The sequence below is a fragment of the Pollicipes pollicipes genome, unplaced genomic scaffold, assembly GCF_011947565.3.
Source record: "Pollicipes pollicipes isolate AB1234 unplaced genomic scaffold, Ppol_2.1 Scaffold_6686;HRSCAF=7923_pilon_pilon_pilon, whole genome shotgun sequence".
Taxonomy (NCBI): domain Eukaryota; kingdom Metazoa; phylum Arthropoda; class Thecostraca; order Pollicipedomorpha; family Pollicipedidae; genus Pollicipes; species Pollicipes pollicipes.
Genome location: NW_023596921.1, coordinates 40,132,739 through 40,153,561, shown reverse-complemented (window position 1 = coordinate 40,153,561; position 20,823 = coordinate 40,132,739). Strand labels below are relative to the sequence as shown.

General features: G+C 55.8%; 1 protein-coding gene and 2 long non-coding RNA genes across 3 annotated transcripts; all 3 read left to right on the top strand.

The window, feature by feature from the left end:
- Positions 1-1,946: 1,946 nt before the first annotated feature.
- LOC119107802 (uncharacterized) lies at positions 1,947-3,469 on the top strand. The gene is made up of 3 exons (XR_005095272.1): positions 1,947-1,994; positions 2,778-2,901; positions 3,434-3,469. It is a non-coding gene; the product is annotated as an uncharacterized LOC119107802 (long non-coding RNA).
- A 3-nt stretch (positions 3,470-3,472) lies between these two features.
- Positions 3,473-8,407, top strand: LOC119108318 (uncharacterized). Its single transcript, XM_037231894.1, has 6 exons — positions 3,473-3,568; positions 5,255-5,427; positions 6,147-6,313; positions 6,958-7,188; positions 7,764-7,914; positions 8,300-8,407. The coding sequence occupies exons 2-6, from the start codon at positions 5,281-5,283 to the stop codon at positions 8,405-8,407; spliced, it is 804 nt and encodes a 267-aa protein (XP_037087789.1). The 5' UTR covers positions 3,473-3,568; positions 5,255-5,280.
- A 1,076-nt stretch (positions 8,408-9,483) lies between these two features.
- On the top strand, positions 9,484-11,162 carry LOC119107140 (uncharacterized). The gene is made up of 3 exons (XR_005095206.1): positions 9,484-9,533; positions 10,463-10,598; positions 11,116-11,162. It is a non-coding gene; the product is annotated as an uncharacterized LOC119107140 (long non-coding RNA).
- The last annotated feature ends 9,661 nt before the right edge of the window (positions 11,163-20,823 follow it).

Genomic DNA, 20,823 nt, shown 5'->3' with positions numbered 1-20,823 from the left:
TGAGAGTCGTGGTTACGCCGACATTCCGGTCGTGGTTCTGCCGTGTCGGGCACGTCTGGAGAAAACGGGCGAACCAGCCATCTGCACGAGCAAATCCTTAGCCTCACTCTACCCGCTTGTGCCGTGGGACCTGGCTTGACCGCCTAGACCGCCAGAGCCGCGCCACTGCCGACTAACATTCCCTCGGGCCGTCACCCTTATGTAAGACGACGACTCAACCACAACAGGCGGCAACGAGGTGGACACCGGCGGCCGCCGGTCGCCCGACATCCAGCGCTGCCGCGTCACTCCCACCTACGAGAAGGTGCTCAACGTCGAGTACCGGCCGGCTCGCCGCTTCGAGATCGAGGCACGCGGCCGCGGCCGCGGCGTCACCGTGCCCTGCCTGCTACAGGTGAGGAGCACTGCACGGGACGACGGTGACCCAGGGTGTTGACCGACTGAAGCGCTGGGCGCGGGAGGACGGTAACCCAGGGTGTTGACCGACTGAAGCGTTGGGCTTGCCAGGCCGCTGATGTGGAGTGTGCAGTGAGTGCGGTAATGAGTTGCATACGTCACCAATTAGAGCATCCTGTTTTCTAAAGCAATGGTTGCTTCAATCCCGCGTTCCGTAAGATAACCGAGATTATCATGCTGCTTCCCGTAGACTTGCATGAGCTACAGTCCGACGGAAAACACGTAGTGCCATGCGCCTTTAGTGCCATGAGACCCCTGAGTAAGGGAAGGCAGCTTCGTCAGCTGCTGCACTGCAGTCTGCAGCACTGTCCGCAGAGCTGGACATTGGATGCCCGCGGGTGATCCCCCGGCCGATCGGCCGACTGGCCGCAGTTTGTCGATACTCTGGCGGTCTTGGGAGGTGCGCAGCGTGCTGACGGCGACGGCCGGCGCTCCCCTCAGTGCGAGCGGAATCGTCGCTGCCTGGGCATCAGTCTGGAGTACGGCGAGCAGGGCGAGCGCTGCTACGGCCTGGAGACCTCGGCCGGCCAAGATGGCGGCACGCTCAGCGTCGCCGACGGCATGTCCTACTTCGAGAAAGTCTGCATCGAAGGTGAGCCAAGTGTGTGTGGGGGAGAGGGGGGAGGGGGGGGGGGGGCTGTCTTGACAGTGGGTTTTGCAAACAGTCGCTCGTAGGACGCCGGCTTTGCAAATATTTGTTTCAGATGAGTTCCACCCGGGGGTGGCGACGTGCCCACGCTGGGAACTGTGCTGGAGCTTGGCAGGCTTCGTGCAAGCTGCATCAAGACAGGACGATATGCCTTGGTCTTAAGCTGGAGACGCTGGAAGCACTTAGCATGTGTCGGTCATCCGCACTCAAGGTCGGCGTTCCCACAGAGCGCACCTGCGGCAAGGGCTGGACCTTCGAGCGCGTGCCGAACTACGTGATCGAAGGTCACGACGATCTGGTGATCCCTCGCGTCAGGAACAAGGAGATGTGCGAGACGCTCTGCCTGCAGAACATTCGCATGCCGTGCCGGTCAGTATTTCAACATACACGGGAGCTGATGTCATCGGAACTTCTCGATGTATGGAACTGCCTGATGACACTTTGCTGGCGTCACACCTTTGTGTAAGCAGGCCTTCAACAGTGTCCGTAATGGGGGTGTTGTCTGGTTAGCTAAGTCTGGATGTAGGAAGGCAAGGCATTGAGCGCCTTTGCGAGCGCCCTATGCCCCCCCTCCCCCATTCAGCCCAGACATGCCGTCCATGCCTCTAAGAGCCACTAGGTGACCCTAGCGCATGATCCAAGCATTAAGATAGGTAGCGATTTCTATTGCCGAACGCACTCAGTTTTCGCACGCGCGGTGAAAGAGCGGTGACAGAAATTGAAGCCTGAGCGGCCGCCCGAGCGCCTGCTGACCCTGTCGCGTTTCAGATCGGCTGAGTACAATGTCCGCGAGCAAACGTGCGCCCTGTCAACCCAGACCCGCCGCACCCAGCCCTCCGAGTTGTGTACGACGCCGACGTCGAATACCTGGAGAACCAGTGTGCACCCGGTAAGCTGCCGCGCGCTCCATTCACGCTCCAGGCGGTGCTGATCGCGTGCGGTCGTGCCCAGGCGGTGCTGATCGTCGGTGGTCGTGCCCAGGCGGTGCTGATCGTCGGCGGTCGTGGCCCGGCGGTGCTGATCGTCAGCGGTCGTGCCCAGGCGGTGCTGATCGTCGGCGGTCGTGCCCGGGCGGTGTTGATCGTTAGCGGTCGTGCCCAGGCGGTGCTGATCGTCGGCGGTCGTGCCCAGGCGGTGCTGATCGTCGGCGGGTCGTGCCCAGGCGGTGATGATCGTCGGCGGTCGTGCCCGGGCGGTGCTGATATCGTCGGCGGTCGTGCCCAGGGCGGTGCTGATCGTCGGCGGTCGTGCCCAGGGCGGTGCTGATCGTCGGCGGTCGTGCCCGGCGGTGCTGATCGTCGCGCGGTCCGGCGGGGGTCGTTGCCGGGCGGTGTTGATCGTTAGCGGTCGTGCCCGGGCGGTGCTGATCGTCAGCGGTCGTGCCCAGGCGGTGCTGATCGTCGGCGGTCGTGCCCGGGCGGTGCTGATCGTCGGCGGGTCGTGCCCGGGCGCTCCTTCATCGCTGCGATGGCGACCACTGCTGACCAGTGCTGGCATTGAATAACCGAGGTCACCGGGCTTGGGTAGCCGGGTCCGTAGGTGGCTGCTGCGCCGCCCGCCTGACTGTAGGGCACAGCCGTGGGTTCCCTCCGATGACCTCCCGGTGAGCGCGACGCGCCTCGCCGTCTGGCGGCGGATGGCGGTCCTGTACAGTGGCGGCTCTCCGTTCCAGACCCGCCCAACTGCGAGTACCGGGATGTTGAGAGCCGGTTCCTGCCCTTCGTGGACCGCATGATCGCGCGGGTCGCCAACAAAGCCGAGTGTATGCGCAGCTGTGACGTGGAGCTCGACTTCAAGTAAGCAGACGGCAGTCCGAGAGACCGCAGCGTAGCGTGTTGGTCGTGCGACCATCCCCATGTACGCAGCGCGTTAGGGGGCCACGTGGCACGAGGTACGCACTGGAGGGCCAATTGTCCCAAGGCCACGGTGGTAAGGTAAGTTGAAGGTGCGAACTGTGATGTGAGCTGTTCATTGAGGTGTTAGGTGAGAGTAGTGGACAGAGAACGAAAGAGGTCTGCGTTTCACGAGGCCAAATTTGCCATTGGAGGCCACGTACTCGCCTCCGAACATCGTTGTCAGAGCCATATTCACCTCAGCTGTAACAGTGTGTTCAAATGCGCGATGCCTCCCAAGGTCTCAGGTTAAGCTGTCTGCACCTAGCTCGCCCAAATTTTTTTAACGTCAGCACTATGGGCCCACAACCGAAACGGGTGTTCTCGGTCACCGCCGGAGTTTCCCTACACCATGTGCCTCTCCTCACCTTCTCTGCTCTGTGACCTCTGCCGCGGCGGGTCTGCGCCCAGCCTCTCACGCTCTCCTCGACCTCAGGTGCCGCAGCTACAACTACAACGACCGGCGGCGGGGAGTGCACGCTCAGCAGTGACGACACGGGCAGTCTGGGCGAGCGGGCGCTCGTGGCCGACGTGGAGAGCGTGTTCAGCGAGCGGAGCGTCTGCCGCACCGGTAAAGCCCTGCTGACCGGTCGCAGCCGAGACACCGGCACTGCCTCCGGCCGTCGAGAGAGAGACTTCCAAACCCGGCAGGCTGGAGCAGGAAGAGTCTCTCGAACCCGGCTTGCTGGGGCTGGGAGAGGCTCCCGAACCCGGCTTGCTGGGGTTGGGAGAGACTCCCCAACCCGGCTTGCTGGGGCTGGGAGAGGCTCCCCAACCCGGCTTGCTGGGGCTGGGAGAGACTTCCGAACCCGACTTGCTGGGGCTGAGGGAGGCTCCCCAACCCGGCTTGCTGGGGCTGGGAGAGACTCCCCAACCCAGCTTGCTGGGGCCGGGAGAGGCTCCCCAACCCGGCTTTCTGGGGGTTGGGAGAGGCTCCCGAACCCGGCTTGCTGGGGCTGGGAGAGGCTCCCGAACCCGGCTTGCTGGGTCTGAGGGAGACTCCCCAACCCGGCTTGCTGGGGCTGGGAGAGACTCCCCAACCCGGCTTGCTGGGGCTGGGAGAGGCTCCCGAACCCGGCTTGCTGGGGCTGGTAGAGGCTCCTCAACCCGGCTTGCTGGGACTGGGAGAGGCTCCCCAACTCGGCTTGCTGGGGCTGGGAGAGGCTCCCGAGCCCGGCAGGCTGGAGCAAGAAGAGGCTTCCGGAACCGACAGACCGGAGCAGGCAGAGACTATCGAGTCTGACCAGCTCCAGCAGGCAGAGGCTCCCAAGCCGGGCCTGACGAAAACCGGACCACACCCAGATCAGAGAGAGACGGAGTACAGTGGCACCGCGGAGGACGTCCCACCAGGACAGCAAGGCACGCGGCACACGCACAGTGGGCCAGAGGAGGCGTACTAAAATATGCTCTAATTCTACAGCGTCATTTGCAATGCACTAAGCCCAGATGTTCAGTTTCTTTGCTGTGCTAATAATATCGATCAACTTCCACAAAACTGAATTGTAAGCATTGTAAGATGCACGAAAGTCAACTTTACACAACGTCCTGAAGCATTTCATGCCGGGCAATTATGTATACTGTTTATCGCAGATAGAAATTTCTCACATCTTTGTGCGAGATGGCACCACATTTCCTATCTGGTTGACAACGTATCAGCTCTAACCTCTTTCACAGTAGAGACTTGGATGTCCCTCTTCGGAGAAAACCCTCTCGTCGGAGAAAGGTAGCGCCTCTTATGCCGCTTGACTGGTCGGGAGGAGGCGATGGACGGCTGGCAGTCGGCGGTCGCTAGACGGCATGATGTACTCCGTCTCTCTCTCTCCCTCTACCTCCCTCCCGACTTCTCAGCATGCTCGGAGCCTCTGCCTTCTGTGGCATGTCGTGGACTTGGCGTAACGACTTTCAGTGCCTGCTCAGTTTGTCTGTCGGTCGAAAGCGGACTATTAATAGCGGTGTCGGTTGTGTAATGTGTAGTTCTCTGCATCGCGTGGCCTCTATACCCGCCCATAGATACATACTCCTTTACATCTGCAGTGTCTCAGTAAGCAATGGTGGTAGTATCAGCATCTGATCCGCGATAGGTCACCCCACAGCTGCTCGCATCCTCTGATGGCGTATCACCAATCGCCGACAAACCCGACGTCATCTAGGACCAATGATGAGCGAGCTGCCCACACATCCTCAAGCGCCGGCCGTCTTCGACAGCGGCGCTCGCTGTCGCCCTAGCCTCACCACCGACACCTCTCCCGCACCACAGTTCAGGTGGAGTGCAGCAAGAACGACATGCAAGTCACCTTCAGCTTCGGGAGCCGTTTCGAAGGCCGAGTGTACGCCACGGGCAACGCGCAGGCCTGCTTCGACATGGGCAACGGCCGACAGACTGTGCTGCTCTCCATCCCGTTGGGCAGCCGCTGTGGCACCGTTGAGGAGGTCGGTGGCGTCCGCACGCGACAGCGGGTTGTAGCTTGCTAGTGTGCTGTTGCTGAGAGCCTCATCTTTGATGAGCCCTGCGGAGACTTGTGCGGATGCCGAAGGGATAGTAAAAAAGGCTGTGTTTTGCAGTTCTCTCCCCCATGCGTGCTTTTTTCACCTTGGTGTTGCCAAGGGTGTTGAGATTAGCTCGTCAATGCCAGAATCGCATTGTTGTAGGACCGCGTTATACCACTCGAAATGATTCGAAACGGGATTGCTCGCCAAGACGAAACGCTTGTAACGTAAAACGTGCCTGCCATCTCTGCGGACTTGAAATTCCTTTCATTTTCCTCCTGTTCAGCGCATATTCCGTGCATGTCAGATTTGGTGCCTGATCAAATAAAGCACTCTTTCAGATAATGCAAGCGTGGAAATGGAATAGTATGTTCTAGCAACGAAGAGTATAAGCCAATGTGGTCTTTGTGACACCATGTGCAACTTTTTGACATCTTTTTTAACATCAGACAAATTACCATTGCAGTTGACGCGCCCTTGACACCTAATAACTAGCTAAGTTGACACCATAGAATGGCGTCCCTTTTTGGCCGCCTCTTCTGCCTGATTTCTCCTTCATTGCTGCAGTTACCTCGGTCGTGTCCCCAACGCCACCGACGGGCCAGCACGCGCACACTCCCCCCGTTCGCCGCTGACCTCTTGCCTGTGCCACGCCGCCGCAGGGTCGCGGCCGGTACGTGAACCACGTGGTGATCCAGCAGCACCCGACCATCATGCAGGAGTCGGACAAGACCGTGCGGGTTGAGTGCACGTTCGACGCCAACGACCAGACGGTGACTCTCGCGCCCACCGGCAACCGCTTCACTGAAGGCGGCGGCGTCGACGTCAAGTGAGTCACGGCCCGCTCGGCCCGACGCCTGGCATCACGTCTCGACGCTCGGCCCGACGCCGGGCGTCACGTCACGGCGCTGGGCCCGACGCCGGGCGTCACGTTACGACGCTGGGTCAGACGCCGGGCGTCACGTCACGACGCTGGGTCAGACGCCGGGCGTCACGTCACGACGCTGGGTCCGGCGCCGAGCGTCACGTCACGACGCTGTGTCCGGTGCCAAGCGTCACGTCACGACGCTCGGACTGACGCCGGGCGTCACGTCGTGACGCTCGGTCCACAGTCACGGGACTGCGACGGCTGCCGGACGGGAGTGTGGATGTTTTGCAGCAATTATTTGGTGTCTGGCGCGGTGTGAAAGTGCAAGCTTACGCAAACAGAGTACATTGACTATTCATGGAGCAGTGGGGTGAATTGACAAGCAGGGAACATCAACATCTATAAGAGGGTCATCCTAGTACTTAGCCACTACATGGTAAATCGCAACATCCACATGAATCTCGTGATTTTACTGGAGTCAGTCATTACCTTTATGATCAGCCACAGCATGTTTAGAGTTCGCCGGCGCTGTCTATTCTGGGTTCGCATCACCATCCCGCCGGCACCACCGCTTACCCTCTCATCCCCACCTTGTTCCGTTTCAGCGCGCCCTTTCGGCCCGTGGGTACTTCGGTGGTTACGAACACTGCGCCGACCCCTAGTGTTAGTCTCCGAATCGTCGGACGCCAGGGTCGCGACACGAGCGAGGTCAGCCTGGGTGAGGAGCTGACCTTCATGATCGTCGCCGACCCGGGCAGCGCCTTCGGTATCCTCGGCAAGGGCGTCGAGGCGCGCACCGACAACGGAGAGCTGCTCGCGCTCATCGACGACCAGGGGTGAGGGGCAGCCGCCACTGAGCAGCGCCCAACGTCTGATTAGCTCTCAGATGGTTTGGGTTCAGCAGATGTTTGTGCGCTGTTGCGGTGTTTGGGTTATTGCTCGGCGGAGCCACTTATGGTTAGCTCTCAGCTGGTTTGGGTTTAGCAGATGTTTGTGCGCTGTTGCGGTGTTTGTGGTTATTGCTCGGCGGAGCCACTTATAGTTAGCTCTCAACTGGTTTGGGTTCAGCGCATGTTTGTGCGCTGTTGCGGTGTTTTGTGCTATTGCTCGGCCGAGCCGCTTCGAATTCGATGGACCGCTTTAATCTCGGCGCAGGACAATTATTCAGTGGAAGGCAACCAGCATTACGTATGCTTTTTGAGAAGTCTATCTCTAATGCCCTTTTAGTGTCTTTTTTCCTTTTTTGGTGCATTTCAGATTTTAGTGCACAATGATGCATTTATCCATTTCGACGACCTCGTAACTAAATTAGCCGGAAATCAAGCAATGCTCTTGTTGTTTGAGATTGGTTTTTGCGTTCTTGCTGTAATGAAACGCACAACTAACGTGCTATCTGCATCGATGACCTCAGATGTCCTCGGGATGCGAGCATCTTCCCGGCCCTGGAGATCGACAGGGAGTCCAAGAACCTGATGGCTAACTTCAAGGCGTTCCGCTTCCCCAGCACGGCGCGGGTCAACTTCTTCGCCACCGTGCAGTTCTGCCAGGACGAGTGTCCGCCGGTAGGGGACAGTTCGTCAGACAGCAATTTGTTTGGGGAAAGGTTGGGAAAGTTTGGGAAAAGCTTGAGAAATTTCAGTTGTCCTCAACCGGCTCTGGGAATGGTTGAGGTTTTCCAAGATTTCGTCGATCGAGCAACTGCATATTGACAACCACTTTTGGAAATTGGGGCTTTACTCAGCTTCCCCAACCGTCACATAAGGGATTTGATTGGGGAAATCATTTTGCAGCGCGCAATCGCAATAGGCAGCCGGGAACTCTCCGGCCACTCAGCTTGGATAAATGCTTGGAAACGGTCCAGAACAGGTTTGAAATCCCCACTAAAGTGTCCTCATTTCGGAGCCCGCTGCAAGTGGAGGCGCCGTGTTGAGAGCAGCGCGTTTACAGGCGCGCTGCCCCTCGGGCAACTCGTACGGCCGTCGCCGTCGCTCGCTGAACGAGACCGGAGCGGAGGACGTCGCGGAGAAAACCCGCCAGCTCGGCCGCCACCGCTGAGGTACCCATGGATCTGACGATTGCTGCTGCTCAAGTACCTATCGATCTGCCGATCAGCCTCAACAACCGCGTCACGCTGAGGGCTCCAACCACCGTGCCGACCACCGTGCCGACCACCGTGCCGACCACCGTGCCGACCAGCGTTCCGACCAGCGCCGCTAGCCCCTCCACTAAGCAGACGACCGCAGGTGGGTGTTTGCCTCAGGCGGCTGACCGGCCTTATTCGCGAGCGCTATACGGGTGCATGTACGAAAAGATTGTGCGATTAGAAATCTCACCGAAGGTTTATGTGATGAGCTGCAGCGGTTCATCTGATGAGCTGCGAGGGTCTATTTGATGAGTTACGAGGGTCTATCTGATGAGCTACGAGGGTCTATCTGATGAGCTGCGATGGTCTATTTGATGAGCTGCTAGGGTCCATTTGATGAGTTACGAGGGTCTATCTGAGGAGCTACAAGGGTCTATCTGATGAGCTGCCAGAGTCCATCAGATGAGCTACGAGGGTCTATCTGATGAGCTGCGGGGGTATATCTGATGAGCTGCGGCGGTCTATCTGATGAGCTACGAGGGTCTATCTGATGAGCTGCGAGAGTTTATCTGATGAGCTGCGGCGGTCTATGGTTGACGTGATGAAAGCGGGCCGCTGCATCGACTCTGAAACGCATTTCAATTTCCATGCGTCGCACCCGTGTACCACGCGTATGTAGCTCGGTCACCCGGACGGCTACGAACAGTGCCCATCTTGTGGTCGGCTTAATAATCGAGAACTTCCCTCTTGTGATTGCATCGCTTGCCCGGACACCATCACTAGGCGTGAATGTCCTCCTCAGATCGCCCCGAGCCCAGCTCGTCCTCCACACCCATCCCCGTGACGCCGCTGCCTGAGATGGCAACCGCCTCTTCCTCCGAGAGGAGCGCGACGCCGGAGGACGGGCCGGAGTCGCCCACGGAGGACCCGCTGGAGGAGGACGAGGCGCCGGCGGCACCGCGGGTTGCCGCTGTCCTCTCCGGGAATGGGCGACCTCCCCAGCCTTCCTCAGAGGAGGCGGTCGAGGCCGCGCCGCACCCTGCCATGGTCGCCACGCCTGGTAGTCTGCTGCCTGTGGCTTTGCCGCTCACCACCTCCGTGAGTAGGCGGTGGGGACTCCGCTGTCTGTCCTGTTACATACAACGCCTGATTTCAGGGAGCGGCTGGGAGCGATTGCTGCAGCAAACGCGAAACAAACCCTTGAAATCAGGACGTCAGTAATCCATAAACACATCAGCTAACGCCCGCTCATCACCAGACGCCCATGGCCGGGACCAGTGGCTGCCCGGTCATCACTTCCCGCTCCTTAACACACCATCAGTGTCTGTTTGATCATCACTTGCCGTTCGTCAGTGCACCGTCAGTGTCTGATCAATACGTCCCGCTACTCAACGCGCCATCAGCGGCCGCCCGGTCATCACTTCCCGCTCCTCTCGCACCATTAGTGTCTGTTTGATCGACACGTCCCGTTCCTCAACGAGCCATCAGTGATCGCACCGTCATTGGCTGTCCCTCCTGATGGCACCATCAGTGGCTGTCTGGTCATCACTTCCCGCTCCTGATCGCACCGTCGGTGGCTGTCCCTCCTGATCGCACCATCAGTGGCTGTCCGGCCATTACTTCCCGCTCCTGATCGCACCATCGGTGTCTGTCCGGTCATCACTTCACGCTCCTCATCGCACCATCAGTGGCTGTCCGGTCCTTACTTCCCGCTCCTGATCGCACCGTCATTGGCTGTCCCTCCTGATGGCACCATCAGTGGCTGTCTGTCCATCACTTCCCGCTCCTGATCGCACCGTCGGTGGCTGTCCCTCCTGATCGCACCATCAGTGGCTGTCCGGCCATTACTTCCCGCTCCTGATCGCACCGTCGGTGGCTGTCCCTCCTGATCGCACCATCAGTGGCTGTCCGGCCATTACTTCCCGCTCCTGATCGCACCGTCAGTGGCTGTCCGGCCACCACTTCCCGCTCCTAATCGCACCTCGGGTGCGTCACCTGACCGTGACCGGCGTCACGCGTGCCTCCAGCTGCTGGTGGGACCGGATATCTCGTCTGAGAAGGTGCGGCTGATGATGGAGGAAGAAGAGGAGGCGGTGGAGCCGCAGAAGTACGACGTCGTGTTCGGGCACAACTGGCAGAGTCGTCATGCCTATCAGACAGAAGGTGAGGCGGCATCCACCTTTATCCTGCTGCGATGTCTTTCATCGATGCAGATATAATTTATTCAAGGGTGCCAATGCTCAATGCTGACGTCAGTCAGTTTAATGAATCGTGTTTTGCATCACGTAAGGGCATGAAGACTTTATTCATGGTGATTTATATTTTAGTGATTTTTATTCATCAGCACGCGGTTCCGCACAGCTAAGCGGTCTTCGGACGACACATCACGCCTCACGCCGAAGAGAAGAAAAAACACGATATCTAGACTTTAGTTCAATTTTTTTCCTTTCGCACAGCCACCGACACACCCATTCCATAGCTCAGCGCATGACCCCTTTGTTTGTATTCATGCTTTGACAGCCAGTCTCTTTCCAGCATTGCTCCCATCTGAGCATCTACACCTGTCGTGCCCTGTTCCAGCCGTGCCGCGCCCCCCGGTATCCCCACTCCCCCACTTCTGCTCTCGCCATCACCAGGGGTCCGTTCACCGTCGTCTGATGCTGCCGTACCTCTGTTCCAGCCGTGCCCCGCCTTCCGCCGCCACAGGACGCCATCTGTACGCCGCGCCTCGACAGTGGTGGCTGTGACGATCACGGTGGCGCTGGCCCAGCTGGGCCTCGTGCTGGGCGGGCTGGGCCTGTACCGGCTGAAGCGCAGCCGCTGGGCGGCCCAGCTCCGTCCGGTCAGCGCGCCCGCCGCCGGCCGGGGACGTCATCTACGCCAGTCCACAGGAGCTGGGCTACGGCCGCGGCTGCGGCGCGCACGAGCTGGGCCTGGGCCGCGGCTACAGTCGCTTCGGTCGCGCGCTGAAGCCTGATTTTCCAGTGCCGCTGCCCCGCGCGAGCACCTGAGCGCCACTTACGGGGCTCGGAGGCGCGCGGAGCGACTGTTCAAACCATTGGCACGTGCCTAGTCAGTAAAAACATGAGTGCAGTGTCGACTCCGGCGGGCGAAATCAAATCATCGGGACTGCGGTGGTCGCGCATGCGCGCTCGATTCACAGGTGATCCTTGCGCAGTGCCGCTTTTCTAGGTTAGATGCGTTCATTTTGCGCGGTGTTCTGTGTCATCCAGTGCAGTGGGCGCAGTGAGTTAACTGTGTGAACTGTTTCCTTGTGATGATGTGCATTTGTCGTCAACGCTAATGTTCCTACAAGAATCCGTAAGGCGCCTAAATCAGTGACTTGGTCTGCGCAGAGCAGAACTGAGCAATGATGCTGACTGATAGGCGATAATTTAGCTACGGCCTGTAATTACCCTCACCGATTTGAGGCCAAAATCTCCAAGATCACGTCATGGCTCATGCGGTCTAAAAAAGATGGCCGCTTACCAGCACGCATAGTTTGAAGGAAACATCAGTGTTACGGTAAAGGTTACGCCCCCGCATTCCCACCGCCACAGCATTGCCTTGAGACTGGCGTCGCATCCCTGACCTGACCTGGGGCCACGACTCGGGACATCTCGCGTGCCCCAGGGGAACTGGGTCCACCGCCCCAGGTCAGGCCAGAACAGGCACACACATCGTGGCGTTTACTCGGCGTTTCATGCTGTGCAGCAGTTTTTGCGCGATTTCCTCTGAATCGATCCCGCAAGTGTTTCGCGCCAGACCAAGAGATACATACATACATATCAACAAACCCCGTGGCGCGTGACGAGACGCACCTGCGGCGGATTCCGGTACCCGGCCCTATTGCACTTGAATCTCATGAAGGGGTGACCTTTGCGCGCCGAACGCTCTTGCGATGCATTTGAATGTTAGAAGATCATCTGCAAACTCGTGGCTTTATGCTGGACCGGCGGGCCGCCACGCCGCCGAAATTTATGGCGCCTTATCCGGGTGACGGCTGTAAAAATTATGAGAGCGGCAATTGATAACCGGCATTGTCTCTCGTGTTGGAATCGCTTTCACAACGCCCAAATGTTCAAGGTATGCGTCATGTTGTGGTCATCGGATGAGTGGTTTGTTTTGTATCTAGTTAAGTAGCTGAAGAGATTCGGCAAATTTTGTACCATGCATCATGCCCGACATTGGATGCACGCCTGGCCCAGGCACCGGTACTGGCACATTTTCTGCACGTGTGGCGGTGGTGTTGCGAGCGGCTATCTCCAATATTCTGAATGCCTCGCACAGTTCGTAAATAAAACATTTAAAGTACTTCGAGCTACGATTCCTCGAGTGAGTTGCGCAGTCGCAAATAAACTTTATTCGCTCCGGTGTGTAGGTGCGTGTGCTCGTAGTTTATACCACGAATACAGCAATACTGCCAGAAACATTCATTGGCCTTGCTTACATGACAGGCGACACGTCTTTTCGTAGATAGACATTTTCAGAAAGCGCCCACTGAGGGCGATAACCACATAGATAACTTATCAAAGGACACCATCGCTTTCTAGTTAGCGCATTTGCCACAGAAAAACCTACATGTCTGCTTCCATTATCACAGCCCAAGCCGTGTATCCATTGCAATCCCAGCAAAACGCCGTGACCATGCAGCGGCTGTTGTGCATGACCGACATACCCCTAACGCGGGTAGCATCGTGCGCATATGATCTCAGCGGTGAGCACTAGCAAGGAGAGGGCCACGCCGCCGCAGAGCAACTGAAAAATGGGTGCCGCGCCCCGAAGCCCAAGCCGCAGTTTCACCGGGTGCCTGTCGCCTATCTCACAAGCCAGGCTCTGGTCTGCGATCCCCCAGGCTCGCCGCACCTCGCGAGCTAGCACACCAGTCTCGCGCATGCGCAGCACGTACCAGTTGACCTGGCGGACGTAGCGAAAGTGCTTGCTGAACGCCATGGAGCTGTGCGCGAGGAAAAGGCGTTCGGGCCAGACGCAGAGGGTGCAGCCGTCGGGTGCCTCGCAGCCGGGACGCGCGGCGAGCACACCCTTGTGAGTGACGACGGCGTGACGTCCGGCCGCACCGACCATTCGGTCCAAACGCCGGCTCAGCTCGGTCTCCGACAGCGACATGTGGGGCTGGCCGCGCGCCGCAAGGGCGGCCGCGCTGCCCGTCAACCCCGGCTGCCCGAAGAAGTCCGTGAAGCAGCCAGCAGAGTCGTAGAGAAAGGTCCAGTTGCGCTCGGCGGCGGCGCGCAGCGAGGCGAAGGGCGGCTCCGCGCTGCGCACGGCCATGTGGCTGAGGAGGACGGCGGAGTAGCAGCTGCCGCCGATCAGCGCCAGCGCGCTGGCCGTGAGGTACAGCAGCGCGGCGGCGCACGACCGCGGCCGGTACGGCACGCTCAGTCGGCCGATCGTGCCGAGCACGAGCAGCGCGCTGGCCGCTCCGTCCGCTGCCCCCGGCCGCGGCGGCGGCGGGCCCACCCGGCCGGCACCACCGGCCAGACGCCCGCGTCGCGGGGCGGCCGCCGCCGCTCGTCAATGCGGTCCGTCAGCCAGAACAGAGCGCTGAGAGCCGCGGCCAGCGCGCCGACCGTCATCCAGACAGCACCCGAGAAGGGCGAAAGGACGTTGAACGCATAATCGCCAACGACAGGCTTTTTTATGATGATGCTGGCATGCACGTCAACGAGCGGGAGCATGAGGTTGAACCGCTTCCAATTATTGATTGTGTACCAGAGGTCGCGCGCAATGACGTCATGCCGTCCCGTTTCCAGCTCGGCAATGCCCTGCTCCCAGCCTGGCCCTCCTGGCGTCATGAAGAACGGTTCGATCGTGTACTCGAAGCCGAAGTGGGCGGCCAGCGCGTTGAATACGAACAGAGAACAGGCCGCCGGTCATGCGACCGCCCCCTCAGCGTGATTCGGTCCAGCAACGAGGCCGAGCGCAGAGGGCCGCTGCCGTTCTGTGGCGGCGGTCCGTCGATCATCACGCTGCCGCGTAGGGTGACGCCCCTCAGCTGGCCACCGAAGCCGACGTCGCGGCCACGAGCGGTGCTGTCCAGCGCTGGCCGGCGGTGGATGCGCAGCCGACCGCCGGCGCAGCTGGCCAGCAGGAGGGCGGACGGCCGGCCGGCGAGGCCGCGCCACAGCCGAACCGTCAGGCCGAGCACACCTGGCTCCAGGAGCCCGAGCCGGACACGTCGCCCCGGCACCGGCTCTGGCTCCGAGCGCTGTCCCTGCCCCGGCTTCGAGCGCTGTCCCTGCTCCGGCTCCGAGCGCTGTCCCCGCTCCGTCCCCGAGCGCTGTCCCTGTTCCGTCTCCGGGCGCTGTCCTTGCCCCGGTTCCAGGCGCTGTCCCCGCCCCGGCTCCGAGCGCTGTCCCTGCTCCGGCTCTGGCTCTGTGTCTGACGATGAGCCACGCCGCTCAGGGCTCAGATGACGTTTCCTATCGTGCTCTGAGTCTCCCCATCGGCTTTCCCTCGCCGTTTCTTGCACTGCTGCTGGTTTTAGGCCAATCGACTGTTCATGGTCGTGTTCCCAGTCCCGTTGCGGGCCTAACACTTGCTCTGTCGCCTGGGCCCCCTCTGTCTCCAGCCCCTGACCCTGCTCGGACACGTGAATCCACATAGGTCCTGCCACTTCGCCTTGTCCGTCTGGAAGTGGCCGGAACGAGACCACCAAATCGGCGGCGTTTGTCAGCTTGGTTGTCTCGATGTATGAAGTTGTCTGTACAAAGATGGCTCCCGACCACAGCGTGCGAAGCCATTCGCCAATGCGCACACCTGAAATTGAGCTGCGACGTTAATGAACGACTGGTATAGAATATGGCTAAGGCGATATCAGGGTGAAACATCGACACACTAGTCAACGGCGGACAATAGTATGGGCCGCAAAATATTGGCATGAGAAAAGTCGAAACGCATAATACCGACACGTAAAATATCGACTCTACAAAATGTCAACATCCCAGAATTTTTAGGGCACAGGCGTCAATAAAACTGAACAGAAATGACAGGGACAAGGCCACTATCTGATAAGGTATTACACCATATCTGATCAAGTATTCCTGATACTTCTTTCAACACGCTGGTTAGAGGCAAAACGCCCCCTCGTTTGGTTAAAAGCATCACATCTTTGGACTGTGGCGCGTAATCGGACCACCTAAAGTACTTACGGCAAGCTCAACGTATTTTCTCGCATTGGATAATTGCATTTATAGAGGTCTTCGCGTCTAAAGTTGTCAAAAAATGCAAGAATGTTAAAAAGTTTCTCCGCCCCAGCTCGGGACAAGCACCCCCAGCACTGAAGCGAAGTGCTCTTCCCCTGTTAAAGTTTAACTTTGGCACTTTTCATAGCGATCGTTTCATCGCGTATTGCTCAAGACATCAGCCTTAAGATGTGAGCAATTCAAGCGGTTTTAGAATGTTCTTGTGCGCCTCTATTTCATGAAAAGCATGAAGGCCATACAAGCGGAGGCTTTTCAAAGAAATGGAAACGAAGGAAGAGCGTCTCATAAAGTGTTCCCTATTCACGGTTTATGTGCTTGATGCATGCGTATGATCTGTTCAATGAGCACATAATATACTCTGGTAAAAATATCGTTCACCTGCCATTCCCTGTTGTCTGATGCTGTGCAGCTCACACAACACAAAGGTCTGTGATGCATCGTTCTTCTTAAGCAATCAATTTTGTTGCGCTTCACACACTCATCTAAAGAACACAAAGCTCAAAACATAAATAATGTCACAATCTCCAACAAGGCTCAAGACGTCTCTCAACTCGTCCCTGATCACAGAACACTGAAACTAAACCCAGTGGCAAGAACAAACTGAAACTTCGGCACAACAGTGCTCACTTGTCGCCCTTCAGCCTTCACTTTTATCCCTGCAGAAGTCATACACAGAATAAATTTATTCTTATTAGTTCGCGCACTAATCCGGGATTCGCAAGGCAGGGGATACAGCGCACAACAGACAAAGCACGTGGTGTCTGCCATGTAAAAGAGCTTAAATCCAAGCAGATACTAAAATTAAGAAGTGAGTTGCCGGCGACGGGCCAGCTTGTCCCAAATAAAACAAAAATTGGATTTGGCTTCGGACCAGCGGCGGTTTTTCAGGAGCACTGCACGGCAATCTGCCGCATGCCGTACATTGCCGTGAAGTACGGGTGAAGAACCTTGCCTATGAGCGAGAGGTAAGGTCAGATCAACTTCAATGACCAGCCCAAATCCAAGACTGTCAAATAAAAAAGACGACGTACGGGCACACATTAGGTTTTGGGGTCAATTATCGGATCAATTTTCTGCGGGCTGACACAGCTCTCTGTTCCGCGCATGGACTCTTCGCTCCCAGCGCCTCAATCTTACTTGGTCCTTCCTGATCGAAATCGTATGTTCAAACCATATATTCATAACAAATAACTTCGTAAATGAACACTGGCGGCCGTCGCGCGCCCTCCGCGGCATCGTCGGTCGCCGCCCGCCGCCCGCACATGCCGTAGATTGCCGTGCAGTGTTCCCGAAAAACCGCCGCTGCTCCGAAGCCACAGATGCTGGGGACACGTTTTGATGTAAAAACACGCGCATTGGACGACCCATAGACTACTGAAAATTTAGGCCATGAAATAGGAGGCCCCGCTATGAACTAGGAGGCCCAGGACCCCAGTTTTGAAATAGCAGGCCCGTTATGAACTAGGAGGCCGCCGTTAAAAACTAGGAGACCCCGTGATAAACAAGGAATTCCAAGTTATGAACTAGGAATCACACGCTATGAACTAGCTAGAACTAGAGCTAGTGGAGGGTGTATACAAAGTCAGGACAAAAGTGCGTAGGGGAAAGCCTTAAAAAGCCCCATCCCCAACTTATTTCAGCTTACCACTTTTCTTAGGTGGTACATTCCCTTTAGAAGTAGTGTCCCACCTTTGGGAAATATTTCAAAAACCTACTCTAGTAAAACCTCAGCACTACTTACGTCTCATAATAGCCCAGGGTAGCGCCACTGTAGCATCATCGAAACATAATGATACCAAACGCAATTATTATCGAGTCCAAATTACGCTGTCAAGGCTTTGTAACAGCACTACGCTTCTTCCCTCCAGTCGAGGCCACCATTGTCATGACAACCACCATGCACACCTCTACGGGTGGAAATACAGAACATTTGGGATTAACCCAGCGGGCAAGGAACCGTTGCCGAGAAACGCACAGGCTTGCAGTTTGAACTAGTGCATCACGAAGATCATGTGATGCTCCCATTTCCGAAGTCAAAGTGCGCCTCAAAAAGAGGCACTGTGGTAAACTGATAAAAGCTTCATGTTTGCATGTCTAGTATAAGCAGTGTTTCAAGTTTTCGTAGCACTTGATGCACAAATATTTTGACACATTAGTGAGCTGCAAACATGGCAACACACACACATTGGAAAAAGCAAGACAACTCAAATGTACCACTTTCATAGTGGTGAACAGGAAATCGATTGAGATTTCTCCCACAGAGTCGGTTACATTAAATTGAAATTCTGAGCTACTTAGAGGGCTTTCGAAAAAAACTGGTAGTATTGGCAAATTGCACGGGCCCTGATGTAACAGTAAGTGAAAAGTGTAAAAATGGTGGGATACCCCCTTGAACCTTCGATACCAAATCGGCGAGATGCAAAAGTTTCTGGGTTTCACACCTTGAGCTCAAAATCCCAAAATTTGTATGAAAGAACGTGGCTAACATCGGATGCGTTTGTATATGAATATGTCAACACTTACTGAACGAATATATAGATGCCACCTTCTTGTAGATAACTTGTAGAGTTATTCAGCCTTCATTTCATATCAATTTCATGGATATGCTCTGGCTAGTTGCCTTCTAGGTCAGTTGAAACGCCGAATATTGCATATCTTCCAAAATAACGTCCTCACGCGTGTGTAGATGAAAAGCGATTGTGCAGACACTGGGTTCATCTGGGTTATCTGGGTTATCTGGTCATCTGGGTTATCACTGGGTTATCATTGCTTCTTTCCACAGCCATGCGACTGTTTGCGCCCATACCTAGCTGGACCTACATTCTTGTAAGATCAGGCTAGGTCATGTCACAATGGGTCACGGTACGTTTGCATTAAGCCCTTCGTCTTTGGTGGTGCCAGTGGTAAGCAATGATCGTAACGGGGACTAACGGCTACGTAGTTTGGCGTCCTCTTCCGAGTGCGACCGTATGCTGCTAAGATGGCTATCTCCAATGCCGTTATTTTGGTAAATTGTGTACAAAATGACTGCAATCTTGTTCGTGCTATGATGTGCATCAGACAATAAAATTGCATTGTGTGCTTAACCAGGCTAAACGAGGCTATCTGTTGATGCACACAGGGTGAGAGCATTATGCAGTGCACGCGCCTGAAATAAGGATTTCCAGAAACTAAGAAATTGACATAAATAAAAGAATATACTCATTTGTGACCAAGATCCTTGGAAAATTTTAAGCGAAGGGGAGGTAGTACTCCTTGTGTAATCTCGTCAACTACCTTAGCACTTGTAGAGTAGAGAACTTCGCAGGCAAAGTGTTCCTTATCAATCCTTCCGTTGTTGCTGGGGCCGTGCCTGCACAGCCTGTCTTCCGGATAAGATTCCCTTCTTCCAACCTACTCGTTACCTATGCGCTGTGCCCTAACCGACCGTTTACCACCCCTGACCAAGTATGCTCCTTCGTTTCCCACTCCTTCCCCTTTTCCAGATGTGCAGTGATCGGCCGTGGAAGAGTTTCAGGAACTCTTACATAAAACTTACGATTTTGCATTGGTAATTATAAAACTAGTGTAAACGGAGCTAATTATCTCTAAATGAAGCGCAAGCAGTACCACTGTCTGCCATTTCTTGGAGAATCTACTCGACATTTCGTAAACGTCTTATCCACACCAATAACCATAATTTTCCCAAAAGCTCTACCAGCAAGCCCTATGGGCTTGCCCAGTCCGTCAAGTCCTCCAGCCCACAACTACCATCACCCATTGTTAACCAGTTCTACCTGCACGTTACCCACCCGTTTGATTTTACAGTGCTCAAGCTCTCCACTATGGAAAAGTTACAGGAAAGTTTCCGTCCGTCCCGATAGCTCAGTAAGCGTCCGACCTCTAATTCACCCATTCGCGGCGGGATGAGTTTTGAGTTGCTTTGGAAAGTTTCCGTCCGTCTCGACAGCTCAGTAAGCGTCCGACCTCTGATTCACGCGCCCGCAGCGGGCTGAGTTCGAGCTGCTTTTGGCAGTTGCCGTTGGCATCTGATTGGGATGTCCTGCGGGATGTGACAGCAGCCGCGCTTAAGTTCTGGTGACGTTAGAGCTCAGAACGAGCCATGCCTGCTATTGTTACACAGACAGTTCTGGCCAGAACATTTTTGAAAATATTTTTTTTGTAAATTAAAAAAACCCGGAATATTACGATAGGACGGCGGGGGTAAATGCTCACGCGACAAGCACTGCTTAGCGCAGACACCGATATCAGATATCATCTGATGAAAGCAATCGGACTAAATGTCAAAACTGCGATGAAAACTTGCATTCAACTCGCACCCAAACTTACTGTTTTGGGTTGATAATTTCAAAAACAGTGGGAATGCATGGGAATGAAAATGACAAAAGGTACACAAACATTAAAATTGTTAAGCATTTATTGGAGGTATCTATATGACATTTCTCAAACGTCTCACCCATGTTGGTGTCATTACTCATCATTTCCCAAAATCCGTACAAATCTAAACCGTCGCCCAAGCCATATGGGTGCCAACAGCTTGTTCTAACACGTAGTTTCCTGCGGTCGTGCACCCCTTTCATAACTGTCGAAAAAGTAGCAAAACAGGTAGAAATCACCCTAAAAAATCCATTATTTGATGTTTTGAATGTCCTTTGCACTATGAACATTATCAAAATGACCACAGTTTTTAAGGTGCTTTGCACCTTTAAACATTGCCATTTGTATTCCTCACGCACGTGCATACCGCGGAACATTCGACCGCCACTACTTTAGCTCTAACCGTTCCAACATCGCCAGGTGTTCAGGAGATCTAGAAGCATTTTAAGGTATAAAGGAAGCGTCTGTCAACATAAAGCTTTGCCAATCCTCAACAACCTGCTGCGCAAATGATAGAGGGTTTGAGATTGCTAAAAATAACTTGGCGTGAGTCGGGTGCTGACTCCAATACTTTTCCGTTGCAGTCGTTGCAGATCACAACGTGAGGAAGAGTTCCACTCAACCATCGTACATTCCCTATACCTTAAGCGTAGGTTTGTCCGGAACGCGCCTAGGGTGCATCCCCAGGTCGCAGGGAATGTGCGGACACCCAGTGCACCCACCTGGCTATGGGCTGGGTTTCACATAACCATCTTTCCGGAAAGAAACTTCCATAATGCTTTGGGATA

What these genes read in the sequence shown, in the direction of transcription:
- LOC119108318 (XM_037231894.1), top strand. Translation starts at nt 5,281, where the DNA reads ATGCAAGTCACCTTCAGCTTCGGGAGCCGTTTCGAAGGCCGAGTGTAC. An exon ending in GCTGTGGCACCGTTGAGGAG is followed by an intron (nt 5,428 to 6,146) that starts GTCGGTGGCGTC and finishes ACGCCGCCGCAG; the next exon opens with GGTCGCGGCCGGTACGTGAA. An exon ending in GCCAGGACGAGTGTCCGCCG is followed by an intron (nt 7,915 to 8,299) that starts GTAGGGGACAGT and finishes GCGCGTTTACAG; the next exon opens with GCGCGCTGCCCCTCGGGCAA.